This window comes from Macrosteles quadrilineatus, unplaced genomic scaffold (assembly GCF_028750875.1).
Source record: "Macrosteles quadrilineatus isolate MER2022 unplaced genomic scaffold, UCM_ALF_1.0 Scaffold_5__1_contigs__length_97177068, whole genome shotgun sequence".
Classification (NCBI taxonomy): domain Eukaryota; kingdom Metazoa; phylum Arthropoda; class Insecta; order Hemiptera; family Cicadellidae; genus Macrosteles; species Macrosteles quadrilineatus.
This window is the reverse complement of record NW_026542598.1, coordinates 93428988-93455209: the sequence shown is the minus strand read 5'-3', so window position 1 is coordinate 93455209 and position 26222 is coordinate 93428988. Positions and strand designations below refer to the sequence as shown.

The window sequence follows — 26222 nt, the reverse complement described above, 5'->3', positions numbered from 1 at the left end:
TTAGACTAATTATTCATGCCGAAATATATAAAGCCATATTTTTGTATCATCAATGGTTATTAAACTTACAAAAAAGGAGCATATTATAATTTTATTGTCATTGCAGACTGACTACCATGACAAAATAGGTCTGTCCCTCGATTTGGCGTCACGACCATTTGGGAAAAATTTTCAACTTTGGAGCACGACAGTGGCAAGCCTGGCGTCAATGGAGTCAGTTGGTTTTAGAGACTAGTTCGGGGTGTACGTCAGGATTGTAGTGCCGGTCGTTTTGAGTTGAAAGGAGGAATTACAAGATTAATAAAGGAAAGATTGTGTTTTTTGTAATTTTGGTGTGTCCATGACCGTACGTAGTCATTCGATGAAGTAGACATGGTGTTAATTTTTGTTTATAAGATATTTCAATTGCTAGATTAACCTAGAAGTTCACTTTGTATCCTGGAACATGAGGTGCAGGGCTACCGCCAGAACAGAGCCAAATAACACGTAATTTCACGACCAAAGTTTTACGACCACCGCGGTTTTTTTCACGACCAATCCAGCCTTATGGATTATAGTGTATTTGGTCGTGACAATAACTTTAATATAATTGTAAATTGAACAGTTTAATTCAATTGAAACACATAGTTTTATTATAACTAACAGTATAATTGAAGGATTGCTTAGAAATATTTAGATTATTCCAGAAAATTCACGACCGTACCGATTGTCCCTGACCATCACGTTTATGATTTATATTATAAACATTTCAAAAATTAAAATATCGTCACATTTCAATGTTATATACACAAAAGAAGCACACCTCTATTCAAACATAACGATTTTTCGGGTCTCAGGTAAGTTTTTTCGGAGTTATACAAACTTAAAAAGATTTTATTGGCTTTTTTCTATTTTTGGAGTTTTTTTTATTTTTTTCTAGAAAGACCAAATATACCAAAAGCTCAGTGACCTTTTTATTGTATAAAGGTCATAAAAGTAAATTAGTTTATAGCAAAACATAGTTATAAAAATAATATTAACTATTTTTAATATTCATTTAAACGTCTGTTACGGTCGTGACAGGATTTTGTGTTTTTCTACTAAAGATGCTCTTTAAAAAGAAAACTACCAAAGATATTGCGTTACCATGGACATATTATGAAACTTCAAATGTTAATGAAATAAAAAAAATAATAAAAGTTTTGAAAAAAGGGGGAAAAATTTTGCAAAGTACTTTTCCTGAAAACGTACGTTTTTAAATTTTCACTCATTAACTTATAATTTAATACTTTTACTTGGAACAATGTGTTACCTTAGCACTTGTATTAATTCTAATTTAGACTTATTTGGTGTTATAGAGACTTCACCCTGACACATCCTCGGAGGCTCGGACAACTACACTGTGTAAAACGTTGCAGATTATGCTGAGATCATCAATCTGCTCTTGGCTTAGATGAGGAAGAGGAGGAAACTGGAGGAGGAGTTGCTTTGTGTATGAAAACATAACTTCTCTGAAACTCTGCCTGGTACAGAGGACCTGTTGTTTTAAGCAGAGACTGTGTCAGTGTGTCATCTTTGACTTTGGATACTGAAGTAGACATCCCATCTATTGGACCAGCCGTCAACCTTTTCACTAAGAAAGAACTTGAATGAGCCAGTCAAAGAGTGTGTTAGTGTTCTATTTTCCGATGTGACAAAAAATGTTATAGCTTACAATAAGTCGTCCCATGAGTTTGAACTGGTTAAAAAGTTGTGTAGATATTTTAAAGAAATCAGTAATCACGGTTAACAACCTGATATCAACAATTTGGATTACTTGAAGAAGTATTCTACCATAATTATTAGTCATATATAACCCTAAACAAATAGAATAAATATAGTCAGCTGTGCTGGGGTTAGCATAAGTTCTGGCGTCCACCACTAGGCTTGCCGTGTAGTTACGGCGCACACCACTGCAGCGTCTGCTGGTTGCATATGGCTTCTGCACTCCTCGCCTGCAGTGGTGTGCGCCATAACTACACGGCACTCCTAGCGGTGGGCGCCGGAACCTTCCTTTGATAGTCTTTATTTATTCTATTTGTGTATGATATAACCCAGGGGCCATCAACATAGAATTCAAATCAGTAATTTACTTCAGCACAAACTGTTGATGGCTCTATGTCCATTTTGATTCCAAAACTGAGGACAACTTCGGCACGAGGATGGAATGTCTACTATCAATAGACAAAGGTTTCATCACTCAACTACAAATGTGTATGTTGTTCTCACAGTTAAAGTTAACTCTGCATCTGTCTAGGTGTCACAAACATTAAAATCGGTAGTGATTTTAAAACTTTAATCTAAGTATATTTTTGAAGAAACGGTTGAAGGTACAAGAGTGCAGGCCTATATGTATGAAATTGAATAATGGGGTTCTCAGCTATTAAGAGTTGAAAACTTGTAATCTTTATTGTGATTAAATCCTGTCTTTCGTTATTTGCAATACTCTTATGTCATAGAACAAAGAGATTGTAGAATTTTGTATTTTTTAATTGTATTAATTTTATTATAACTGCATATCTGTTTATATCCAAAGCATTAAAAATTTGTACTATGCTTTTCAATGTACGGTACATAAATGTATTTAGGTGCAATTAAAAACCTGTGAAACCTATTCTGTGTTTTTATCTATTCCTGGAGTGTATTAAAAAAAATAACAAGGTACGTTTACACATTTAACTCAATTTTATTAACTACAAAGGTTTATTTGAAGCTAAAAAAGTAGTGCTTGTGCAACTAGGAGCTAACCCAAGGCCCAACTGCTAACCTTAATCAGTAATAAAGCTAAAAAATTCATCTCAATCTCAATCCTTTTTACCTTGTGCTTTAATTTGTTCAGCTTAAAACACCACCTGGTTGTGCTTCACTGTCTTAAAGTAATGACATAAGTGTGTCATTACTGATATATCACTTACAGACCAAAGCAGAAGTTCTAATCATAACATTGCCCAAATAATAAGGATAAGTTTACTATGAATTTAGGAAAAATCAATCTTGGTTATTTTTCTATAGTTGTCAGTGTTTTATTTGACTTTTATTGGCATTTTCATTTTAGTGAATGCTGCTAGTGACCAATCAAAATTAGCATCGAGTCATTACTTACGTAGAAAGGCTTATTTCCCTTAAAAGAAAATCCTCTGTAAAAATAACTGCAACATTTGGCCTATATTAATTTTATTTTTTTACACTACTTTTTGATTTTTAAAAAGTCTTGACAAATGTCATGAGTTCAGAGCTTTCAAAGTTCCTGACTGTCAATGTAGGTACAGGTTCTTTTGTCTCTGATCTCCTTACTGAGATTATTACTGTCGCAAACCAAAACCTGGCTGATCTTCGCATGGAAAACCTTTGGGTGCACTCCTGTGTGGGTGCATATGCCAGTTCCTCTCTGTTGCCAGAGCACATCACCCCCTTGTTTTGCCCTGGACCCATCAGTGTTGCAACATCACTAGCAGGGATGGGCCATTTTCATCCAAGCCATTTCCTCTTGTTGGTACATACCTTTGCTTGTCAAAGGAGCATTTTTTGGACTTATGATCTAACAGCACATTAAAAAATTAACTCTTTAGGCTCTAAGTCTGATATGATGATTTAAAATGACACTTGACAACTATTTATGTAAGTGAACCTCGACAAAACAACTTAAAGCTGACTCCTGACGGGTCCGCGGAATTGGCTAACTCTGGAACTCGCTAACCCCATGTTAAATGCCCTATCTTAAAATTTGGTCGATGAGAGGAACTCGCTAACTTGTTCGGTTTCGGAATTGGCTAACTCCGGAACCCGCTAACCCGCTCTAGAGCCGGGTTAGCGAATTCCGTCCTCGTACGGAATTCGCTAACTCGGTCCCTCGGCGGAACTCGCTAACTCCCAATCAGAAGCCTCGCGGGCCGTCCAATGGGAGCCAAGCACGAATATTTTTGGCCAGTGTTGCCGAAAGTGTAGTACCTATATCGTATCGGCACCATAATGTCGTATCCTACGCTTAATTAGGAGTAAGAGCAACGTAGTCGATAAAATAAATATATTTTGAAGTATGTTTAACCACAGAGAAGTTCTTATGATTATTAGGGTGGAAAATGCATTATAGTCTTACCATAGACTAACCAACACAAGTAAACTTTACATCCCATTGTACACTTTGAAGCTCGTTTTTCGTGTCTAGTTCATGTCCGGTGACACTGATCGCTAGTGTCGACAAAATTGTGTTTCTATTATTTTATAGTTAACTTCATGATTTGTTCCTTACTGTTTGGTTATATAACTAGGGGACGTGTTATTAGTTGTGATTAGAACGTTTTATTTTATTTGGTTAAACGAGGTTTTAAATTACTGAAAATAAGAAACAATTGTAAACAAAACACGACCTCTAAAGACAGTACACCGGACAGAACTAACAATATAACTGTCTTCAGATCATCCATAAGGATGAGAAATGTACTAATATAAGGGAGTATGTTTTATATGTGGGTTTCTTACTTAAATAGTAGCTTATTGGTATGAAAAAGATAAAAATGCACATTTAATTTGGATCTATTACATGTTATGAAATATCTATTTTCGTAGTCCGCCATTTGTTTCTTTTATTCGAATAAATACCATTTTGTGAACTTCTGCAAATACAATTTTTGAGTTCGTATTTTATATACTGGGCTTGTAGTAACCTTAAATCATAAATCATAGTAAAATTTACACGTTAAACGTCATTACAGAATTACATTGTAGTGGTTATGTATTTTTAAATAGAGCTATTGAATTTAAATAAATATTTATCAATACATTATAAAGTGGTAGGCCTAATGTATTCATGGATTGCATTAAAAGTTAGTCTATGCATAAATACAACGTGTAAATTTCTTTTATCGTATTCTATTAGTGTAGAACCCGGGTCATCCTCTTAATTTTGTTGAATTAATATTAATTTTACGTCTTTCAGTAGGCTTACTTTTTAAAAGTCTGGAGTTTTTTTCCAGGCTGATTCTATCTTATCCAAAAACAAAGCTATTGTCTATTGTGTAGCTCAGTACTGGGGAACGGTGAACCGAGCAATGGCTTGGTATAGTTTATATCGTTTGTGAAAGCAATATAAAGGAAACCCAACACTCAAATCAGGAAAATCCGTCAATTAGTTTATTAAAAATCGTGAATTAAAATAACCCTGTCACGTTTTATTATATGAATATTATATCTTCTCCTATTTTTTACTAGTGGTGCTTAGGTGTACAATCTAAAAACTGTTTTAAAACATGTAACATTATTGCTAAAAAATTCAAAACATTTTAGAATTAGGCAACTATTTACTAGTAGGCCTACAATGCTTTGGTTCAAACTATTAGGCCTAGATAAAAACTTAGTCTATGTCATCATATTTGTACACGTAAGTTGGACGGTTCAACGACGAACATTTAATTTAAAATCTATGAATTAATTATGAAAGTTACGATGGTTGATGACTGTATTAATTAATGGTTTTGGTTTATTACGACATTACAATTAAATCTGTTTTCCGTGTTTAAGAACTTGCGTGTATTTTAGCTTATTTTCGTAGAGGTTTAATTATTTATTACCAATTAAACTAAATTTGGAATATTTTTCATATTCTATTATTTTATTTTATACTGATGGCATGTATATTTAAGATCGAAATCATAAACATTTAACTGGCCATTGTACAGTTTAATAAAAAACACTTTTTCATGATTTTTTAATTGTCTTTTAATTACTTTGGGCTAGTTATCTGTTAAAAGTGGAATTGATAACAAAAAAAAAATAACATTTACTGTATCTTTATAGACACTGACATTTTGAAATACGGCAGTGTACGATTATTTTGTCGTACAAGGTTGGCAACGCTCCGAGCAGTGGGCGCGACCGGGTTAGCAACTTCCAGAGTTAGCGAATTCCGCCGCGAGACAAAATCGAGTTAGCGGGTTCCGGAGTTAGCCAATTCCTGACTGAGACGGTTAGCCAGTTCCAGAGTTAGCCAGTTCCGCCACACGACCGAGTTAGCGAGTTCCTGAGTTAGCCAATTCCTACGTCTCCTCCTGACATGTAGTACAGCCAGGGAAACTGTTTATTATTCAATAGTTGGGATTTTTATTTATTTTGTAGCTCTTTAGACTCTTAATTATTGTTTGAGAACAATGTGCTATGCTGTTTTTAACTATTAGATTGTAGTTTACCATAGTTCAAGAATTTAACCATCTGGGCGGATACAATTTTTTTCTAAATCCTCATACATCAAAGATTTAATTTACTTGACTCTTAACCAATAACATTTTTTATATAGGTTCAAGTATCGTAAGTTTAAGTTCATTGAACACAGAGGCTATCTACTGCAATATTAGAACCTTTTTTCGTTGGAATATATTTTCAAATAATATTTATTGAATTCTTACAGTTAGAAAAATCTAGGAGGAATTCCAAGAAAGGCTATTAAAAATACAGTAAATAAATAATATGTTTTATTTCCTTTTATTAAGGTCAGATAAATATAAAAATAACAAAAATGGCAACATAATCTAACAGTACACCAGAAACATGTATATCGTTAACAATAGCAATTATTAGTTCCTATATTTTTTTTTTCGGTAGAAATCAATTTCATAACCAAACTGTAGAATATTATTGCGTTTATTATTTCCATTATAACATAGACTACCGAAAATATTTCTTAAAACAACCTATCAGTCTTATAATGTTGCTTGATACTCACGTAAATATTCAACGAAACAATAGTGAAATGATTGAGCTACATCGTGTCTAAACATGCAGACGTAAGACGTACATCCAAGGGGAACATTGTAAGCGTATACATTGGACACGAGACTGCAGACTGCAATATATCACTTACACTCTGGTTATCACGATGAGTGTTGCGACCGAGGAAACTTACATCTCACCTTCAGAAACTGAGGAGAAACAGCTGTTGCACGATATGGGAAACAATCACAAATATTTAGTAGATTACTCTCAATATAATGACTGTTAGTTAACAAAAGGTAGATTTCAAGCTCAGTTGTGTGTGGTAAGACATATCATCTGTTTGGAAGCTCTAAAATTCAAATTATTCGAAGCAAAATGAGCTGTCAGATTACTAAATCCATACAAGAGATCTAATTAGATAAGCAGTCAAATGGGTTGAGTTGGCAAACTAAACTTTTTAGCAATATATACTAATTTTATTTTTCATGGAAAAAATACATACGAATCTCACTGAGAAGTTTGAAAGGTAAGACATAATACAAATTCGTTTTCACATCAGTTTCTGAAGACAAGAAAGAAGTTATCGTTAAAAAATCCATGCAGTCAACATAAATTTATAAAAAATACAACATCTTGATGTGTTTGGTCGGGATAGAAGGCAGATTGGAGTGAAGATATGTGGGAGCCGCCGTCACATTGTCACTCTCAACTGAGGGTTTGTCTGAGAACTCGACTCAGCTAACATGCTCAAGTCAAACTTTGATTACTTTTTATTTTGCGTCTTTTTTCTCGTTGGTGTTCAAGCCAGTCGTTTGGTGAGAAAGCAGAAACAGTACATACCCTCAAATCTTGTGGAATGGTGGTGTGAAACTGTCATTCTTGCATAGAGGTCCGAGACACTGGCCAGATACGCATACAATCTTTCAAAGCGATATATATTGCACAGTTAAACGTTTCGCAAGAGACTACTAAAACCAGGTATTATTATTACCTGACATTCACACTTTGGAAAGCATCCATAATAAACAGCCAAGTAAAAAATGAAACGGTCAGCCTATTCCACAAAATTAAAACGAGAATATTCAAATTTGAATGTGTACTGAAACCACTCTGCTGAGTAATACTGATTGTAAAATGTATTGAAAAATATTTACATTTTATAGACCTCATAAACTATCAAAAGACACCCAAGATTCTCCTAAATATTTTAAATTTTTGGGGAAAAAGAAAAAAAAATGTAAGACGCAAAATAATTTACCAACAACAATTAAAACTGTTAAAGAAGGTTAAAATTTAAAAAAGGTTGAAAAATTACATTATCCAACTACTTTTAGCGATGATACAATTTTTTTTTTATTTGCTTGTGTACAATGAATTGAGTTCATAGACAAACCCACACAACCAATTTACACCTTTGATTTTTCATCTCTTAATTTTTGAAACTATAACAGCTGTGGTGATGTAGCATTCACCCACACAATACGATCTTCATGATCTGTTAACCTGTGTATGTAGCACAAATACTTTTAGAGTACCTATGTTCAAGAACCACAATATTGTTCAATACTGAATACATGGTGATAACTACCTACATTACATTACAAGATCTACAGTATATTAGATAACTACAGTAAAACAAACTAAAAGAACACCAATGGAGACCCTGTGTGATTAAATGATCAAGAAACATTTGAAAACAACAAATTTAGTTTGCATGTTGAACAAAATCTATAAGTATAAAAGTTTATACTGAAAAGGTAAACTTGAAAATTAACAGTTTTTATTTTACGATAAGTATTATATTTTGACAGTTAAACTCTGAATCTTAAATATTTTACAATAGGCCAAGATCAAGTAATATTTTTTTGTCAAAATCAAGTTCAAACTATATTACTCAGGCCTAGAGATACAAATTACTGTTTTCAGATTATCAGTATGTGGCAATTAATCTAATTGAATAAAATTCTTAGACTAAACATTTCAAGATAAATAAATTAAATTTTCCTTTCATTATTTGTTCCCTTTTGTAACTGAACACAAACTAATGATCTGGTAGCATTTGATATAGGCTGATTTACAGTTTCGAGTTTTGTTTACATAACTTCCAGTAAATCCTTATCAATTTAAAATAACCCTTAGCAGTATTTTTTCTTAGAGATGTTCGTTACAAGTTTGCGTTTCAAACAAAATAATACATCAGATCCAAAAATGGTTTAGAACCAAAACTAAATATTAGGAAACAGAAACAATAGATTTTAGTGCTATCCTGTAATCCAATGTTCTATAACTTTGCCACAGAACCATTGTTTTTAAACCTTTGGAAAGATACAATGAATTTACCAAATTCAAATTGGGTACCTTTCAGGTAGAAAGAATCAATTCTTGTTATTTCAATACAATAGTTTGAGTAAATGATTATAAACCACTGATTATAAAGAACTGACTAGATACACATATAAATTCTTGATCTTTAGGAGTGTGTGGAAGCTTTGAACTGAGATATTTTGAGACATCTGTTTTGTTTGAGACTTATTTGGAAAAAGTGTCCAATGTTTGAGCCAAAATATCTGAGTAGGCTTACTAACGAACATAATATTTGCACTAATATGTTAATGCCATGAAGAAAACTAGTATTTTAATGCTAATATTTTAATTCCATAATATTGAACCATAAAGAACCTCAAGCAGTACTTCTCATAGTTTAGTAATGAATCTATTGTCATTTTATGACATCTTAGATCAAATACAAAAATCGCTGTTCACACACCCCTATTAATTTGTTACTTGCTTATAAATTACTTTTAATTTTATTTGTTCAAAATGAAATAACAATACCATAACTTCAATATACAAAATAGTCAACACAGAATAAAATAAAGCATAGACAACTCACTTATCTAAAATATCTAAAAATCAAAAGTGAAAAATATGTAAAATAAAAAGTATACCATACCTATTTACAATTGGTTTTTGAGGTTAAAGCATTACAATTTTAATAACAAAAACGCTCTTAACTAATGAGATAAAAATACATAAAGAAATTTGTACATTATCAAAACCTATGGTATGACCAGCAAAACAAATTATTTTAGAAAATACTGATAATTCAAAAAATGAAATGAGTTTTTAGAAGTGAAATAACACTATACAAAATGTTAAAGTATTCAATAACACCATTATAATGATGATAATAAATATTAAAATATTTGGAAACATAAAAAAATTACCCATGCAGGGGATGGATGTATTATAACAGTGACACATAATTCATATAGGGCTAGTCATGATCATAAAAATATAATAAAATGTAAGTTGACAGTTAAGGTATGTACTGAGTGTAAAATTAACGTATGTATATATATGGATTTAAAGATAATGTACTCTTCATGGGTTTTAAAATTATATTTTTTATAAATGTTGGATTGTGGTAAAAGTAAGCAGAAATTATTATTAACCATATTAGACTTTACATGTAGCATCGGTTTATGAATAGCCCAATATACCTTTTGTAACATTTTGTCCACAAAAGTTTATTTAGTTTAAAAGTGTTAATATTGTTATTGCCTTTGTAGCATTTCCCCGCCATAAAACATTATTGCTTTTAAAATGTCTTGAGTTTAACGATACAAAATCTATACTAACCACAGGGTGTACCAGACAAAATTACAAGAAAATATCTGTGAAAACCCCACACACAGATTTGTTTTGCCAGTCTAGCGTACAATCTAGTATTTCCGACTTTTAAGGAGCCACGTAAATATTTAGAATTTGGCTCCCACGTTACCTTCCAGACATTCTCGTACAATGTAACAGCTTCGGAAACGTTATAAAAGGTGACAGCACATATAAAACACACTTAAGTAGATCGAAGAGACAATTGGCAAGAAGACATATAGTCACTTAAAAATAATACAAAATGTCATTTTATATCACTAAAATTCACGTCCAAAAGTATACCTGAGGTCCCGTAGTTGCAAAACCTCTTCTAGGAGACGCCGGGAAACGCAGCACTGAACACTCCTGGTGACAAACACGGGAAATCATTCTCCTGCGTTATACAAATACCGTATCATAAATGGCAGTTGTAGTGAAAGCTATACAAACATCTGACAATATAGAGAAGAGAACCACTCGGTCCCTCGCCTCACTCACATGAATGCATAAGGTTTGTCTGTAAACCAAGGTCTATATCGAGTTACTGTTCCCGCTTAGCAAGCTGGATTTTGATATAAAGATCAAAATCAAAATCTCAGATTTTTCTGAGACCACCGTTACATTTTTTAATTTATCCAATACCATTCTAGGAGAAGCCCACCCCTGTAGGATGATTAATCTTGTCAATGTCGTAAAAAATATTGTCAAAGCCATTTGACACTCCCGCCTTTTAATACAAAAACAAAAACTGTCACTGACAAAAGCCCTCAGGCAAAAGCAACTAAGTGGACACGTCTGAGCAGTGAGCCGCGTAAAATCTATTAAAATCTAATTGGTTTCCAAGACTAAGAATAAGATTGTTGGTAAACTGCCACCATGTGATAAATAAATGTAAATAAATTGCTGTAACTTGTTTGGTCAAGTGTTTTTTGCTAAAGGAATTGTGTTTTTTTATTGTATCTGGTATCTTGATTTGTTTGACTTAAACTTCATTCATGCACGTTAAGACTGAAAATTGAAAATCTTTCAATCATTTGTTCAACATTCTAAAAGCAAAAGTTATGTATTTATAGTGAAGGGGTAGCATCTAGATCATCTAAGAGGAAATACAGGTAGGCCATAGAACCCAAAGAAGACACAAAAACCACCAATAATTTGTCTCCCTGGGGGGCCTTTTCAAGTGTAGGCAGAGAGAGGTATAGTCTTAGCATTTTGCGAGTGTCCCTGGATGCCAGGTCAGTTCCGCTCTCACGCACGCACACTCACCCTCACGAGCAGAGAGGATTAGGACCGACCCTAGACCGGCCGTACTTTCCCTTCATTAGTTCTTTTAGACATCACTTGTAATCAAAATGTAACTTTAAAAAATGTAATTTTAAATATAAACTGTTTATACATTTATATTCCCCTGAAAATTACAATAAAAATGATACCAAACAACCCATGATTTGCATAAAAATGCCTTCACATGACATAACTGCAATATATTTCAGGTTTTATAAAGGCACATTGTGTTTGGTATCAATGTTCTCGTGTTGATGAGCAGAATCGATCACTGTTGACTATTTTAAGTTTAACATTTAAGTTAACAAATTATACATTTGATAAAGAAATTGCCATTTGTGACTAATTAACGGAGCGCGGGACAGTATGGGGCCGGTCCTAATCCCCTGTGCTTGTGTGTGTGAGGACTGAGTGTGTGTGCGTGAGCCTACCTGGCGTTCAGGGACACTCCCGAATTGCTAAAGGTATAAAAGAAGTTGTGAAATATCTTTTCCTTCACTTGAAAAAGCTCTTAATGGGATAATATATTGTTTGTTTTATGGTATACCTGTATTTTTTTCTATGGTAAGCTAGCTGCTATCACTTTATTCTACAAATCAAAATCCTGGGTAGTCTTTACTTGAACAAAGCTAGTCGACAGTTAATCACACTCCTTACCAGAGTATGACAGCACCTCGATCGGCAGTGAACCCCGGCGTCGGGTCAAAGCAGGGTCGAGACGTCGGATAAACGTCTCCGGACCTCCAGAGCTACGACGACGCAGCTTCTTCGACCTTCCACTGCGACTCTTCCCATTCAGAGAACCTCTGCGCTCGTCCAACTTCATCCTCCATTCCACCTCTTCCTCTGGACAGTTCATGAGTTGGTTTAAAAACACTCTATTGGCACAAACAAAAATGTGTAGAGTCACATGGTGGTGTTATTTAGTTTTTGTCTATTTCACTCACAGATTCATGAACATATATTCATATATAGTATGCAAAAACAAGGAACAATGGTTATAAAAACCACAAATATTTTGTGATAAGTACCTAACAAGTGTGCTTTCATTTTTAAGAACATTGTCTTTTTTTTGTAAAAAGTTTTACAAAGGAATACTATCATTACAAGGTTACACTTGAAACTGAAAGAACCTTAGATTTGGAAACTATCTTAAAGTTTACATACAACATACAATCATTTTAAAATAAATAAAGTTCAGCTCTTAATTTGTTGTATGTTGGTTAGTTAATAAGAGTGAAAATCAAAAATTTATCCCATCCGAAGGGGATTTTAGGATTCAAAAATGTGTTTTCATCTTTTTCATAAAGATCAGAAAACAGAAATCTTGCTTTCACAACCTGGTTAGTCTGATAGGATCACACAATGTTGTAAATACTTTATAAAAAATCTTAAACAAGTTTCACCATGGGCTTCTGTAATGATGTAAATAATTTGGCAGTTTTCTGAAGACAAAATTGTTAATTCTACTTACTCTTTACTCATAGAGCGCAAGATATTTTAATTGTTGTAGTAAAATTTCACAGTTGTGTGTTTTTATGACTTTGACAAGGTGGTACCATAAACAGTTTGTTAAAACACTGGTTAAAAAGGAACATTTTAAATTCAATTGACATTGCTGCTATAAACGATTGTAGGAGGTAAAAAAGGTCTAAACCAAAAATATCACTTAAATGTTTTCGGGTTTTGTTCTAACAAACTCTTCTCTACTACCTAAAAACTAAAGCTAAAAATTTTATATGTTAAATAAAACCTAAAATCACTAAAAATATCTACTAAGAAACAAATCGAGAGGTTTTTATCCTGGTCGGAACAAGCATTTAGAACAAAAAATACCAGATAACTTAGAAAGCAAACATAGCAATGCACGGTAAATACGTAACGAAAATAGCAAAGTGAATAAAAACACAAGCTTATCTAATTTACTCAAAATGCATTGCAATACAGAGAAATAAAATATATGGGTGGTAACAAACAAGAATTAATCAAATAAACTAAAAATAACATCGCTTGCGTAGCTAATAGCTGTAGATATTTCTAGTGATGATATGAAAGATGTGATAGGTCAATGAATGTGTAGCATTGAACTATCACGTGATGAGATAAGAGACTGATGTACCTGAGGGGAGGGGAAGTGACGCTCGTCGAGGCATGCTGAGCCACGCTGCATTCTGGGGTTTCAAAACACCTGCATTACACCAAGCAGTGGTATTAGTGACAAGCTTAAGCTATGCAAGCAGTGCACAGTGAAGTGCGTAACCTACCTGCGGCGCTCAACCGTCGTCCGCTACAACATAACCTCAAACTGAACTTGCTCATCTTTACCAAGTAATGGTAAGAAAGGTTCTGCGACTGAAAACTTTTATATCACACATAACCTCAAACTAAACTTGCTCATCAATGTTAAGAAATGTTGCTGAAAGTTTTGAGGTTAAAAATATACACCAATTAAGGTTCAAGTTACCTGTGTTATTGTTTTTTCCTTTATCTTGTAGGCCTACTGTAATCCACACTAGAATTAAACAACCAGAATTGATGGATTGGGCAACCAGAATTAAAATGTTTTGTTTATGTTTGTGGCAGGTGATAGTATTAAAAACTTCCAATGAACTGCATTGTGAGGGGTGTTAAATCATGCAGTTTTGAACTGAACATGTACTCAATTTTATGTGGCATGAAAAAACAGTAGTTACAATTGCATTAAACTTCAATGGTTCACTCAGACAATAACTTATGTAACTTAAACCTTTATTAGTCCACTCTGACAATCAAGAAACAAATCCATTATAAAATATATAGGCCTAATGGTTTCGATTTTAAAGCCCTTGCTGGTTTAGTTCATACTGGTTAGTTGTACAAAAACTTTTACCGTATAGAAGTTAAATGATATTCAAACAGATAACAAGAAATAAAAGGTACAATCACTGTTTTATTAGTCTTAACTTGTTGCATATTATCAAACAAAACTTAAAATCATGAAAAGTCATACTATAATTTAGAAAGTCTATAAAAACATTTTGCATAACCACCTCCAAAGTAAACCACCTGCAGCCTATTTGAGTTATTTTTGTTTCAAAACATCTTTAGATAGCATATTGCACAGGATTTATTTGAGCATGGAATCGTTAATTTGTAAGCATAAGTGATTTAAGAATATCCCTATTGTACCATCTGTTTTAGGCGGTTTACGATATTTTTAATAGCATAACGAATTAGTGACAGGCAATAGCCTGCCGGCTACCAATATTTTAAAGAATCACCAATTTGTATTTAATTCAGGCAAATGTTTAAACCTCGATTGGAATTGGTCAAGCTAGAAGACAAATCACATGTTTGTGCAAACAATTCCAGCTTGCATATGGATTCATATAACTTGAGATTTTCAAGTTTACTAAACTCACTTCTCCCAGCCCCAGGTAATTAGAAAATTGCAATCCCTCAAATACAAAATATAACAGTAGAAGCATCACATTTTGAGAAAATCAATCTGTATTTCATCTGTAAATTGTTTTTTTTTTTCTGACAAAACAAACATATTGCAGCAGAGCTAGCAGTTATACCAGCAGTGCAGTTTTTTGTGAATAGGGTAGGTATACACTGTTGGTCTTGTTCTCATCTACTACTCATACTGTTACAGTAGGTATCATGGTTTGGACCGGGCAACATAGATGCTATGCTGTGTGTGCTTACTATAAGAAAACAGTAGGTCGGTGAATGAGATGCAAACACTTTTTGATGGATTTTTTTCATCCCGCTCAACGCAAACACTATGCAATCGTGAGTTAAATAGTTTGAAGCAAGTGGCAACTGTATATAAACAGAAACACGAACGATGTAGATCAGCGAGACTACTGTAAAATGTTATGTTGACACTAGTCAGCGTTGTTGCGTGTAATAAAAACCACTGCACCAGAGAAAAGGTTTTCTCATCACAATAATTGAATTGACTTGCATTTGAAATACACACACAGCCATAACCTGGATGCTGTCCAGTCTAAACTAAGCTAGCAGCTGAAAAGGTATGAATGGCTGGTGAAAACAAGACTAACAACGACTGCCTACTCCAACATAGACGGAGTACTACTTTAGTAAAACTGCTTAATCCACTCTTCCCCAACATGTTGAGTAGCAACAATCTTCTTTGAATATATTCTTAGAATTTTTTATATGTAACTGAAGTACATTTAGTTAAAGGTATTGTTTATTTTGAGAAGTAAACATTCATGATTATGATCTTTGTTTCATTCTATGGTTGGCCATTAATTGTTTTGTAAGATTATGTCTTCTAAGCCAATTTTAGAAAAGGAATTTTGAAGATTTTTTTTAAGTGTTAAGAAGTGATTTCCTAGATTAAACAGAGACAAAAATGTTAAGGAACTTGTCAACAATTTTGTAAATCTAAAATATTAGCAAACAAAATGATATAGTTTAACAAATATATCCAGCAAAGGAAATCTTACAGAATTATTTTGTAACCACAAACATTTTCCCACCTAAAACAATCCAAAATTTAATGAAACTTTAATAATTCTCTGCCAGTTACGCAAGTACTACTTATGAAACACGGGTAATGATTTAACTCACTGTGAATGACACGTAGACACACTTAATAAATATATTTATACAAATATACATCGATTGAAATGTGCACATATTGGCAAAATATACTCAAATTACAATCGTTCTGTAACAAGACAGCAGTCCATTGTTGTTCAACTTTAGGCAGCACAACCGTAATGAGAAAGACGACACAGAAATACTCTGAGAAAAATGATTTGATCTTGGACAATACTGATGAATAGACAAACGTCAACGTCAACGTCACTAAGCACAGTTTAGTTGACACTCGGGTAGAATGTGGCGCAAAGGCCGACTAGAGAGAGAGCATCGTCTACCTGGGTGAGGCAGTAGGCTGGCACCAGTAGTTGGCATGGAGCCGCGACGGTCACTGATGGCGCGAGACTGAACCTCCTCCAGCCGCAGCAGACCTACAGGGGCCGACCCGCGCCGACGCGCCAAGCCCTGCAAATGGTTAGTGTAGTTTAGAGGAATGTTGTGGACTTTCAATAACTATTATGATTAATAAGAGTTCATATTCTCCGATGAAATTTAAACAAAACTTTTGAAAATTGTTGACCCGCTATGATTCTTTAGTAGCTCATACACCATGTTTTAACTCAAATACATTCTGGTATAAAAAAGTACTTTAGCCATTGTAATGATTTAAAATGTTATGCAGCTATTTTTATCATTATCAGTAAAAATGAATTGCACTAGGCCTACTTCAGTTTTTTTATCAGGGTATGTCACATTAGAAAGCCATTTAAGCTTTAGTATGAGATTATATACCTCAAACATCGAATGAAAAAACAGGTTAAGTTAATACATGTAATGAATATCAACTACTTCATTGCAGAAATATATTGCCTGTTATTAGGTGGTTAGATGGTGGTTTGGTGGTAGGTGGTTGGATTGACGTGGGCTTTCTAATAATTTTGGAGATTTTAAGAACTACTGCAAACATTTTTATTATATCTGAAAGGCTTGAAATGAGAGTCGAAAAACTGTGATGAAAGTTTAAAAGATGAAGATTAGAGTATAAAACATTTAAATAATCAAAAATTTCAAACCTGAGGAATATTCCTCCTCGACTTCAAAGACCCAATCTCCGTATCCAGCTCGTGTGGGTCCACATTTTCCTTTTCCCTCACCAGTTTTGCCATTTTCACCACCTTCTCACCACTAGAGTCGTCACTAGAGTCGCGTTTCAAGTCACCACCTGTCCTGGACCGGTCACTGGTCGACGACGAGGACGAGGATGTCTCCGCATTGAGCTCGCCCGTGGTCGACATGTAGCGCATGCGGACGTACGGCTGCAGTGGGGGGAAGGTTTGTTGTCGCGTGAGCCGAGACGGTGGTGCTAATGTAGTACCGTGCAGTACACTAGACAGCCGAGACGCTTCCATACTGGTGGTAATACTGGTGATGCTAAGGTCGGGCAGTAAGTTCTCCGCACTCACAGGACGTTCTTCGCCACTGTTACCCTCAGAGCTACGTAGCAGCCCCGTGCTGCTGGTAGACGACACCAACGACAACTGCAGCTCTTCGTCTTCCTCCTCCAACTGTAGCACAGGTCCCAAGGTGAAGCGTCGTCTGTTGTCCACCACCGGGAGACTTTCCCGACGAATCACAGTGATCGGCAGTCCCGGCGGCCTGGTTAGACTGATCGGCACAGAGTGTCTCCTTCCGACCTGTAATTGACGTTACGTTAAGAACAGTGCTTACATTTTAAGCAGGAAAAGACTGGCCGAGACAGTTAATTTTTTACTCTTTGTTGCCATAAATGAAAGGTTTGTTTACATCATTTGTGGAATTCACAATACTTTCAGGACCTAATTGGAAACTCCCAATCTGAAAACAGGGCTGTGAGGCATGGATCTAGAAATTATCTGGATAAAATTTGTCAATTCAATTCCGCCTTTGCCATGATCAGCTATGAAGCTCATTTTGACGACAGGGTCACACAGGGGATCTACAATTTAGAGATCCATGACAAAAGTTTTGCCACTGAGTAGGTAATCTAATTCCTCAAGAAGGTCATGATCCTGAATACGCTAAGATCTATAAGTACAACGTTGGCACTGGAACCCAACAGCGCATGTAAAACTATTAAAAAATAAATAAATAAATAAATATGCGGGAAATAGGGTCAAAATGCCAACCCATTTGCCCAATCTTCTAAAACTGTGTCAGAAATTTGTAGGGACAAGAGCTGCGAAGAGTCAAGTTAGATTCTTATGTGCATAGTAAGAGACAAAAGAATTGACTTCCCTCACTACAATGATGCTACCTGTATAGATGTTGCAGCTATTTAAAGCTGAAAACAGTTATTTTTATTTTCTAAAACTAATAGTTTTAAACGTGAATCCGTACTAGATAAGTCGTTAAATCCACTCTTATGTTTCCAACAGGAGACTTTGGTTGGAGCACCTAATTTAAACACCCCTAAAACAGAACATATCGTAGAAATAATTTAACAATGCTATAGTACATGCCGTACCGGTTGACGTCAAGAGAGGGATTTAGCTTGCTATATTAGGTCTGAAAAGCTCACTTTACAGGTTGACATCTACGTTCTCATAGAAGGCACCTGCCCACAGTACATAAGAGATAACCAAAGCAGTATGAGAGCGGATCTGTATTTAAATATAGTACCGTAAATTACTTTTATATTATTTTTTTACATAATATATTTCACATTTCTAAAATCAGCCATAGAAACTACTTTAGAGTGACTCTGTGATTGAAGTTTTGCTGTTTATGTTTTTTATTCTTAATTGTTTTATTACAAGTTGCAGTTTTGCTCGATTTCCAGCAACAGGTTATATAGTTAAATTAAATACAGAACAAGTAACAGCAAACATATTATAAAAAAATAAAATTACATTCAAGAGTAAATACATTTTTGTATAGTGTTTAATAGACTAAGCAGGTAAAGTAGACTCCTGATCATCTATAACTGGGTTAACCAAAGCAGTGGATTGACCAGAATCACAAAATAAAAAAAAAAAACTTCACTATACAAGTTATATGTACATTATACAGCGATGGCCAAGGTGTGTGAGGAGGCACTTCGTAACACAGACAGACCAATAAAACTACTACTGTCCATTAAAATAAAACAAGAATGTAAAAAATTAGCTGTAGTCTGACATTGACATTCGACACTATTCGTGTATGAACATACAATATGAATACAGATTTTTTATTCTGATTCAGTACTGACCCTGTCGCCGACGTCCACAGGTGTGATGCTGACTGAAGGTCGTCTCATTTCTCTCACCGTCTCCTCCTCCACCACAACCTCATCATCATCAGGAATCTCCTCAGCTTCTGATATTTCTGTACGAGTTTCCTCAGCCAACTCTTGCTGTAGAAGACTCTCCCACTTGGCCTGACACAACACGTAACATATAACAAACTGACAACAACAAGTCAAGAAACAGCGTAAGATAAGTCGATGGGACACCCAAGGACCCTAGTCTAGCACAGTACGGTTTTACACATTACTCCAGACTAGTAATCAATGTCACAGGTATAGGTTATGGCTGTATTGAAATTTAATTATTACCAGAAAGTACAAAAATATGTCAATAAACACTTACACTATTACTGTTTACTCACAAGACGGTAAATACATATAGAAGATGGTAAGTGGTGATGGATTTCGATTGGGCACTCCAATCATCATCAGGCGAATGTCACCTATTGGGTCTAATGATGATTGAAGTGTCCAATTGAAATCAATCCCCACTTACCATCTTTTATACATATTTAGCGTGAGTAAACATTATTAGTGTAAATATATTTATTACAAGTGTTATTTGACATATTTATGTACTTTCAGGTAATTTAGTAGCACACGCACAATGCTGGTCAAGAAGTTATTTAAAATTATTAAGCAAACTTAGAAAACACCAAACATTAGACATACATAGCAAAAGATTATGAATAACTGAAGTGATAAGATAATTTAAAATTTGAAGTATTTCTAGGCTTGACATAAACAGCAAAGTTATATTGTTAACTTAGCCACCAACATTTTTTTTCTTTGGTAGTTTACCTGAATTTAATCTTGATTCTGGCATAATTTAAAAAAATAACATTTTTCATAAATCTGTAGAACTAATAAAAGAGGAGGATAGTTACTGAATTTGACTACAGTAGTAAGAATACTATTCAATTACTAAGATTTACAGAACTGCATCATAATAAACAGTCACTTACTTTATCCTGAAAATCTAAAACTTAAGACAGATGACACGTACAGCGAAGAGGTTTAAAAAGTCCCATAAGGATGTTTAGGAGTTTTATTTCATATTACTTGACCATTCATGCACAGAAGGTGTTGTAATTTTATCAAGACACAATTTATCAAGAAATTTTTGATAATATTAATTTGGTAACAATTTCAGATTTCTAACATTGAAGTATAGGGATGGAAGGGTCTCCAATTTTCAAAAAATTTGCAAGATTAAAATAATCTCTATTTCGAGCAAGATCAACTTGACTCAGAGACTTTTTTGAGACGAGATTATAAAAATACCCCCGCCGCAGCAAACCTGCAGACTAAGCAAATTTCCATTTGGTTGATTGGATTTGGGAAACACTAGAATGTCTCCTTAAAAATATCACATATATTCCCTATTTAAATAGAATCAGTTTAACAAGTACTTAGTTTTGCTGCAACAGGGAAGGTAAAAGTGTTTTTTATGTAAAATGTTAATAGTTAGTAAGAAATTAAAACATTTTCCAAATTTGGGCAAACTATGTTAATAAACAAGCAAACTACAACAGTTTACTTATTCTCCATAAGAATAACGTAGGAATTTTAAATTTACAATTTTTTTGAATTTTCTCCGTAGGCCTAACCATTAGGCGCATTATAACACTTCAATATACTAAATTATTTGTTTTTTTAAGCTCTACAAAATAGTTTGGAAAGAAATTGCAAAACTTTATGTATTTTGGGTCAAAAATGTGAAAAAAATGTTTACCCGATAAAACCCCCATAAAACCCCGTTCCTATGGTCCAATCATGCTGGTTAGCGAACTCATTCCAATAAACATAGGTTTACGTTTACACGTTTGTACCAAATTTAATCAAAATCAGATCATTTTTGCTCAAGTTATCGCGCTAACGGACACACATATATATATATATAAATAAATATATATAGATATATATATGAATCTGAACGTATGGTGTTTTTGGCCTCTAGGGACCTCAAAACGAAAAAAAATCGGTCCCAGGTCCAGGTCTTACCATGAGTACTATGGTAATAGCTTATTCCCTAAATGGGAAATTCGCTAAAAATTAAAATGCCTTTGCAAAGGGAACGCAACATCAATGCGCTCCTGTATTGCGGGTATTGCAGAGACTTTCTGAAGGAGTTTTTTACTGTGTACATCTAAAAAATTGGTAAAAACGGTTTATCTAGTAATTCCTTTATTCGTTATGACCCTGATCCTGTCCATACCGGGTTAGGTTTTACTGTATATGATATCAAATCAAAATCAAGTCAAATCAATTTATTGACCCAAATAAACGTTACATTAGGTGCTTATTGTGCAGTAACTTGTGTCTCGTCAATTACATAAATGTTTAAAATAAAATTGTTATATCATTTTCACCGATATCAGAAGTACAAGCTTCTACAATTATGTTTTCTTCTATAGGCTACGGTTATACTGCTGGCGTCCAGGATGCTAGCATCCCACTTCTAGCCGGAAATTATGTAGTTTGTGTTGGGATGCTAGCCTTTCCGACTGTAATTTATTATCAATGTTTTGTCAGTCGTCAATATTGGCCCCACGAATGATTAGCTGTATGATCTAAAAGTAGTGGTTAGGCCATAAAACAAAACCTAACCTTCTCAAGTGCAGTTTTACTAAAACTGAAATTCTAAGAATTACTTTCTTACAAAAAGTTACGTGACTGGTATATTGCTTCTGATAACGCTAGTAAAACTGCCTCAGTTTAAAACTTCCAGTGCATGAAGGGCCAAGTAGTTAATATCAAATCTTGTGACACCCTTTATAAAATTAAGATGACACTTTTACTGGTGCAATAAAAGTCAAGTACCTGGTTATCCCTAAGATGTTTCATCATGTTTTGAGAAAGTGGAGTCCCAAGGAATCTGTGCCATTCCTCTAACAGTGGCGCCACAACAAATCGAAAAAATCCTGTAAGAAAAACAATCATTACATTTTCACCTAATATAAACTTATAAATTAATGATATTGTCTCAGTAAAATATTGTTTTGAAACAAATAAGAGGCTCAACAATCTAAACAATATAAATTAAGGTCTCACGCTGTGGTTAGTATAGAAACCAAACATCTACGACTGTCAGGATCTAAAAAGGTGGTGTTTGAGTATGACCTCTTGACTATTGATACAACTGGACATTCCATTCCTATGTTATAGTCACCACCAGAGTTTTTATGTAAAAATCGACGTAGTTGATTGTAAATTATGAATTTCTGTAGAATATTCATACTTTTTAACAAAATCAAAATGATAAGGTAACTTATTGTAAGCTATGGCCTCTCAGGTTAACTATTTCAGTAACAAACAATAAGTTAGAACATAGAGTGTTAGATATTAGCACATTCTGTTACCGGCTCTCACTAAACTATGATCTTTTTAATAAAAAATTGGCTACTGCTGTTTAATATAGATAAGATGTCTACTTCAGAACTAAACATCCAATGGTATAACTGTTTATATCTATATGGAACAGCTGTTGCCAATTTTTTTTACTCCAAAATATAATAGCTGAATGAGCCAGTCACACAGTGCACTAGTGTATAAATAGTAGTTGACACAACCATTGTGTAGAGATAGTGTTAACGACACAAGTAGAAAATTTAAGGTAAGAGCCTTAAATTAGTCGTTAACACTATTTACCTAAATTATGAACACTACTTTACCTACGACAGTGTTTTAACTACTAACAATCACTACTCATAACTTCTAAGAGAGGTTATGTTTTCGTTTATAACCTCTCATTGCCACTGACAGTGATACAATGAAACATTGTACCACACACTAATTGCACCACTTAACAATTAAATTGACCTGAACAGTTGATTAGTTGAAGTTAAAATCATTACTTCTTCTCCCTCAATCCTTGAACCTTATTGGTCTGTTACTCGTGTTGTTATGAGTAAAACTATGCTGTTATGAAAGTAAACAATGCTGTTATAAGAAATTTTTCAATTCTAAGAACTAAACTGAAACAATCAATCTTCAAGAAGAACTGGTAATATTGGAATTAATATAAATTTGAAATAAAAACTTCACCAATAAAATTAAAAATTCAGAAATATTGGTGAAGTTTTTATTTTAAATTTATATGAAACGGCCACTTTAAAAAACGGCCGTAGGTAAACCATATTTCTACCATTTTTGTTGGTTAATGGTCGACATCACATAAAAGGAGCTATAGCTTACAGTGAGCAGTCCTAAAGTTTGACTTGGTAAAAAACTCTGCATATTCAACAATAATTTACATCAGCACCATCTGTTGGTGGCTCTATTCAACTACCTACATCCATTATCACTGATAACACAGCATCACTAACATCAGACACTCATATTGTCCTGGCTCATTGATCTTGATCAGTTCAATCAATATTAACATTTTCGATTAACTCAAATCAAACTGAGTGTTTACCGGCTTGTATCTTGGGCACGGAGGTGGTTAGCCTGTCGCACAGAGAGGTGACCGGCAGGTTGAGTTGTCGCTCGTAGTCGCCCTGACGATAAAACTCCTCACACACCTTCTGTGACCACTTCCGGCTCACGTCCCACGGACGACAAGGGTTGGAGATGTCCGCACACTTCAGGGCAATCTGGAGTATGAAGTGTCTAAACTCCTTCTGACTCATGTCTAGCAGGTTTTGGTCCAAGTAGCGCTAAAAACAAGACAACTTGTTGGTGTTTGCTAGAAAATTTAAACCCCTATTATATATGAAAATCTGCTTTAGAAACTAAGTTCCTGGCCAGTTTCGTTCATGTTATACAAGAGAACTAGGTATATACAGAAGCAAAAATGTTTCAATATCTTAAAGCAACGCTGCTACGTCACCGCGAGGCCTAGGTAATCAAAGGTCTCATCATCGATTGATGCAATCAGAATAATTCCCATGTTTCACAACTATGTATTCTATCAAGGGATTAACACTTACAAATTGATTTTTGAATATTGATATTTTTCCACTTCTATCTGAGGTTTAAATTTGATAATAGACACTGTTTTATCAAAATGATTATTTTATGACCATAATTGTAGCGGGGTATATATACATCCAACAATCACTAACAGTGGCGTAGCCAGGATTCTGCTTTGGGGGGGGCCCGATCCGGGGGGTCTGGGGGGAATACCCCCCAGGACCGAAGAGGGGTCCGGGAAAAATTTTGGTATTTTATGGTGCTAAATTGCAGTTTCCAACACCTCTGGAGGCGTAGAGAAAGTAGAGAATAATATTGGTGTATTACTGCAATGACTATTGGATACTGAAGAAGACACTATATGTACCAGCTGCCGTCATTTTTTTAATTATAAAACATTGTACAGAAGACCCTATATAATCGGCACTGTACCACTCCGGCACTCCAGTAATCCGGCGTCTTTTGGCGGGAGGTCTTCCGCGGTCGCGGCAAAATTCTGATTATCTCCCGCGGCCGTGTAGATATCATCATTCTCTCCGGCGGTCATGAAAACGTCATCGTCGTCTTGCGCGATCGTGGCAAAATCATGAACATCTCCCGCGGCCATGTAAACGTCATTGTCTACTCCCGCAGTCACAGAAACGTCATCGTCGACTTGCGCGATCACGGCTAAATCATGAACATCTCCCGCGGTCATGTAGACATTATCGTTGTCTTCCCCGGTCGTGGCAAAATATTGTATCATCTCCCGCGGCCGTGTAAACATCATTGTCTAGTCCCGCGGTCACGGAAACGCCATCGTCGTCTTGTGTGATCGTGGCAAAATCATGAACATCTCCCACGGCCATGTAAACGTCATTGTCTACTCCCGCAGTCACATAAACGTCATCGTCGACTTGCGCGATCACGGCTAAATCATGAACATCTCCCGCGGGCCGCGGTCATGTAGACATTATCGTGGTCTTTCACGGTCGCGGCAAAGATTTTATCATTTCCCGCGGCCATGTAAACATCATTGTCTACTCCCGCAGTCACAGAAACGTCATCGTCGACCTGCGCGATCGCGGCAAAATCATAAACATCTCCCACGGTCACGGAAACGTCATCGTCGTCATGCGCGATCGCGTCAAAATCACGAACATCTCCCGCGGTCACGCGTCATCGTCGTCATGCCCGATCGCGGCAATAGCGGTTTCCGATCGCGCGATCTTCGGAGACGTGTTTTAATTGCATTTTTATGTGTTTTTATTGACAACATTCCAGTAATCCGGCATTTTATATAATAACAACACGTATTGTGTAGTGTGTACGCACTCATTTGACTGTTTCTAGAACGCGCATTGCAACGCTCCCGTGTGCCGTGTGTACAGAGTAACTAAAAAAAAAAAATTTCGGGGGGGGCTCGGCCCCCTTGGGCCCCCTCCCTGGATACGCCACTGATCACTAAGGAATGCATTGATTTTGTTTAGGAAAAACTTTTATTTTCAATAAAACTGTTAAAATGTTAATGGAATAAAAACATATGATAGGAACAACGCATTTTTTACCAAAAGACAAATCAGACTTATCTAATCATAATATAATAAAGATATCGATTCAGATCATTCAATCTAAACACAATTTTCAATAAACAACACAACACATTCTAAAGCACTGAATATTCCACTAATCTTATCTTACTAGATTTACTTCACTCAAGAATATGTAAACAGACTGTGAGAAACAATAACATGAGGATGACTCAGTGGCAGGTTTTGTAAACGACAGATTTTACGAGATCAGTGATGCAATCCTATCAATCAGAAATTTACCAAAGAAAATA

General features: G+C 34.9%; 1 protein-coding gene across 6 annotated transcripts in view; it reads right to left on the bottom strand.

Moving 5' to 3' along the window:
- Positions 1 to 6460: 6460 nt before the first annotated feature.
- LOC128993853 (high affinity cAMP-specific 3',5'-cyclic phosphodiesterase 7A-like) overlaps positions 6461 to 26222 on the bottom strand; it is a 99555-nt gene continuing 79793 nt past the window's right edge. For 4 of the 6 annotated variants that reach the window (XM_054417907.1, XM_054417908.1, XM_054417906.1 and 1 more), the window contains 8 exons: positions 23904 to 24144; positions 22307 to 22407; positions 19448 to 19615; positions 17292 to 17912; positions 16557 to 16683; positions 13781 to 13849; positions 12319 to 12507; positions 6461 to 10743 (listed from right to left, as the gene is read on the bottom strand). In XM_054417907.1, coding sequence (XP_054273882.1) covers positions 10709 to 10743; positions 12319 to 12507; positions 13781 to 13849; positions 16557 to 16683; positions 17292 to 17912; positions 19448 to 19615; positions 22307 to 22407; positions 23904 to 24144 — 1551 coding nt within the window. In that variant the 3' untranslated portion in view covers positions 6461 to 10708. Of the gene's footprint in view, positions 10744 to 12318; positions 12540 to 13780; positions 13850 to 16556; positions 16684 to 17291; positions 17913 to 19447; positions 19616 to 22306; positions 22408 to 23903; positions 24145 to 26222 lie in introns of those variants that run through there. The other 2 variants (XM_054417909.1, XM_054417910.1) reach the window with 2 other exon arrangements.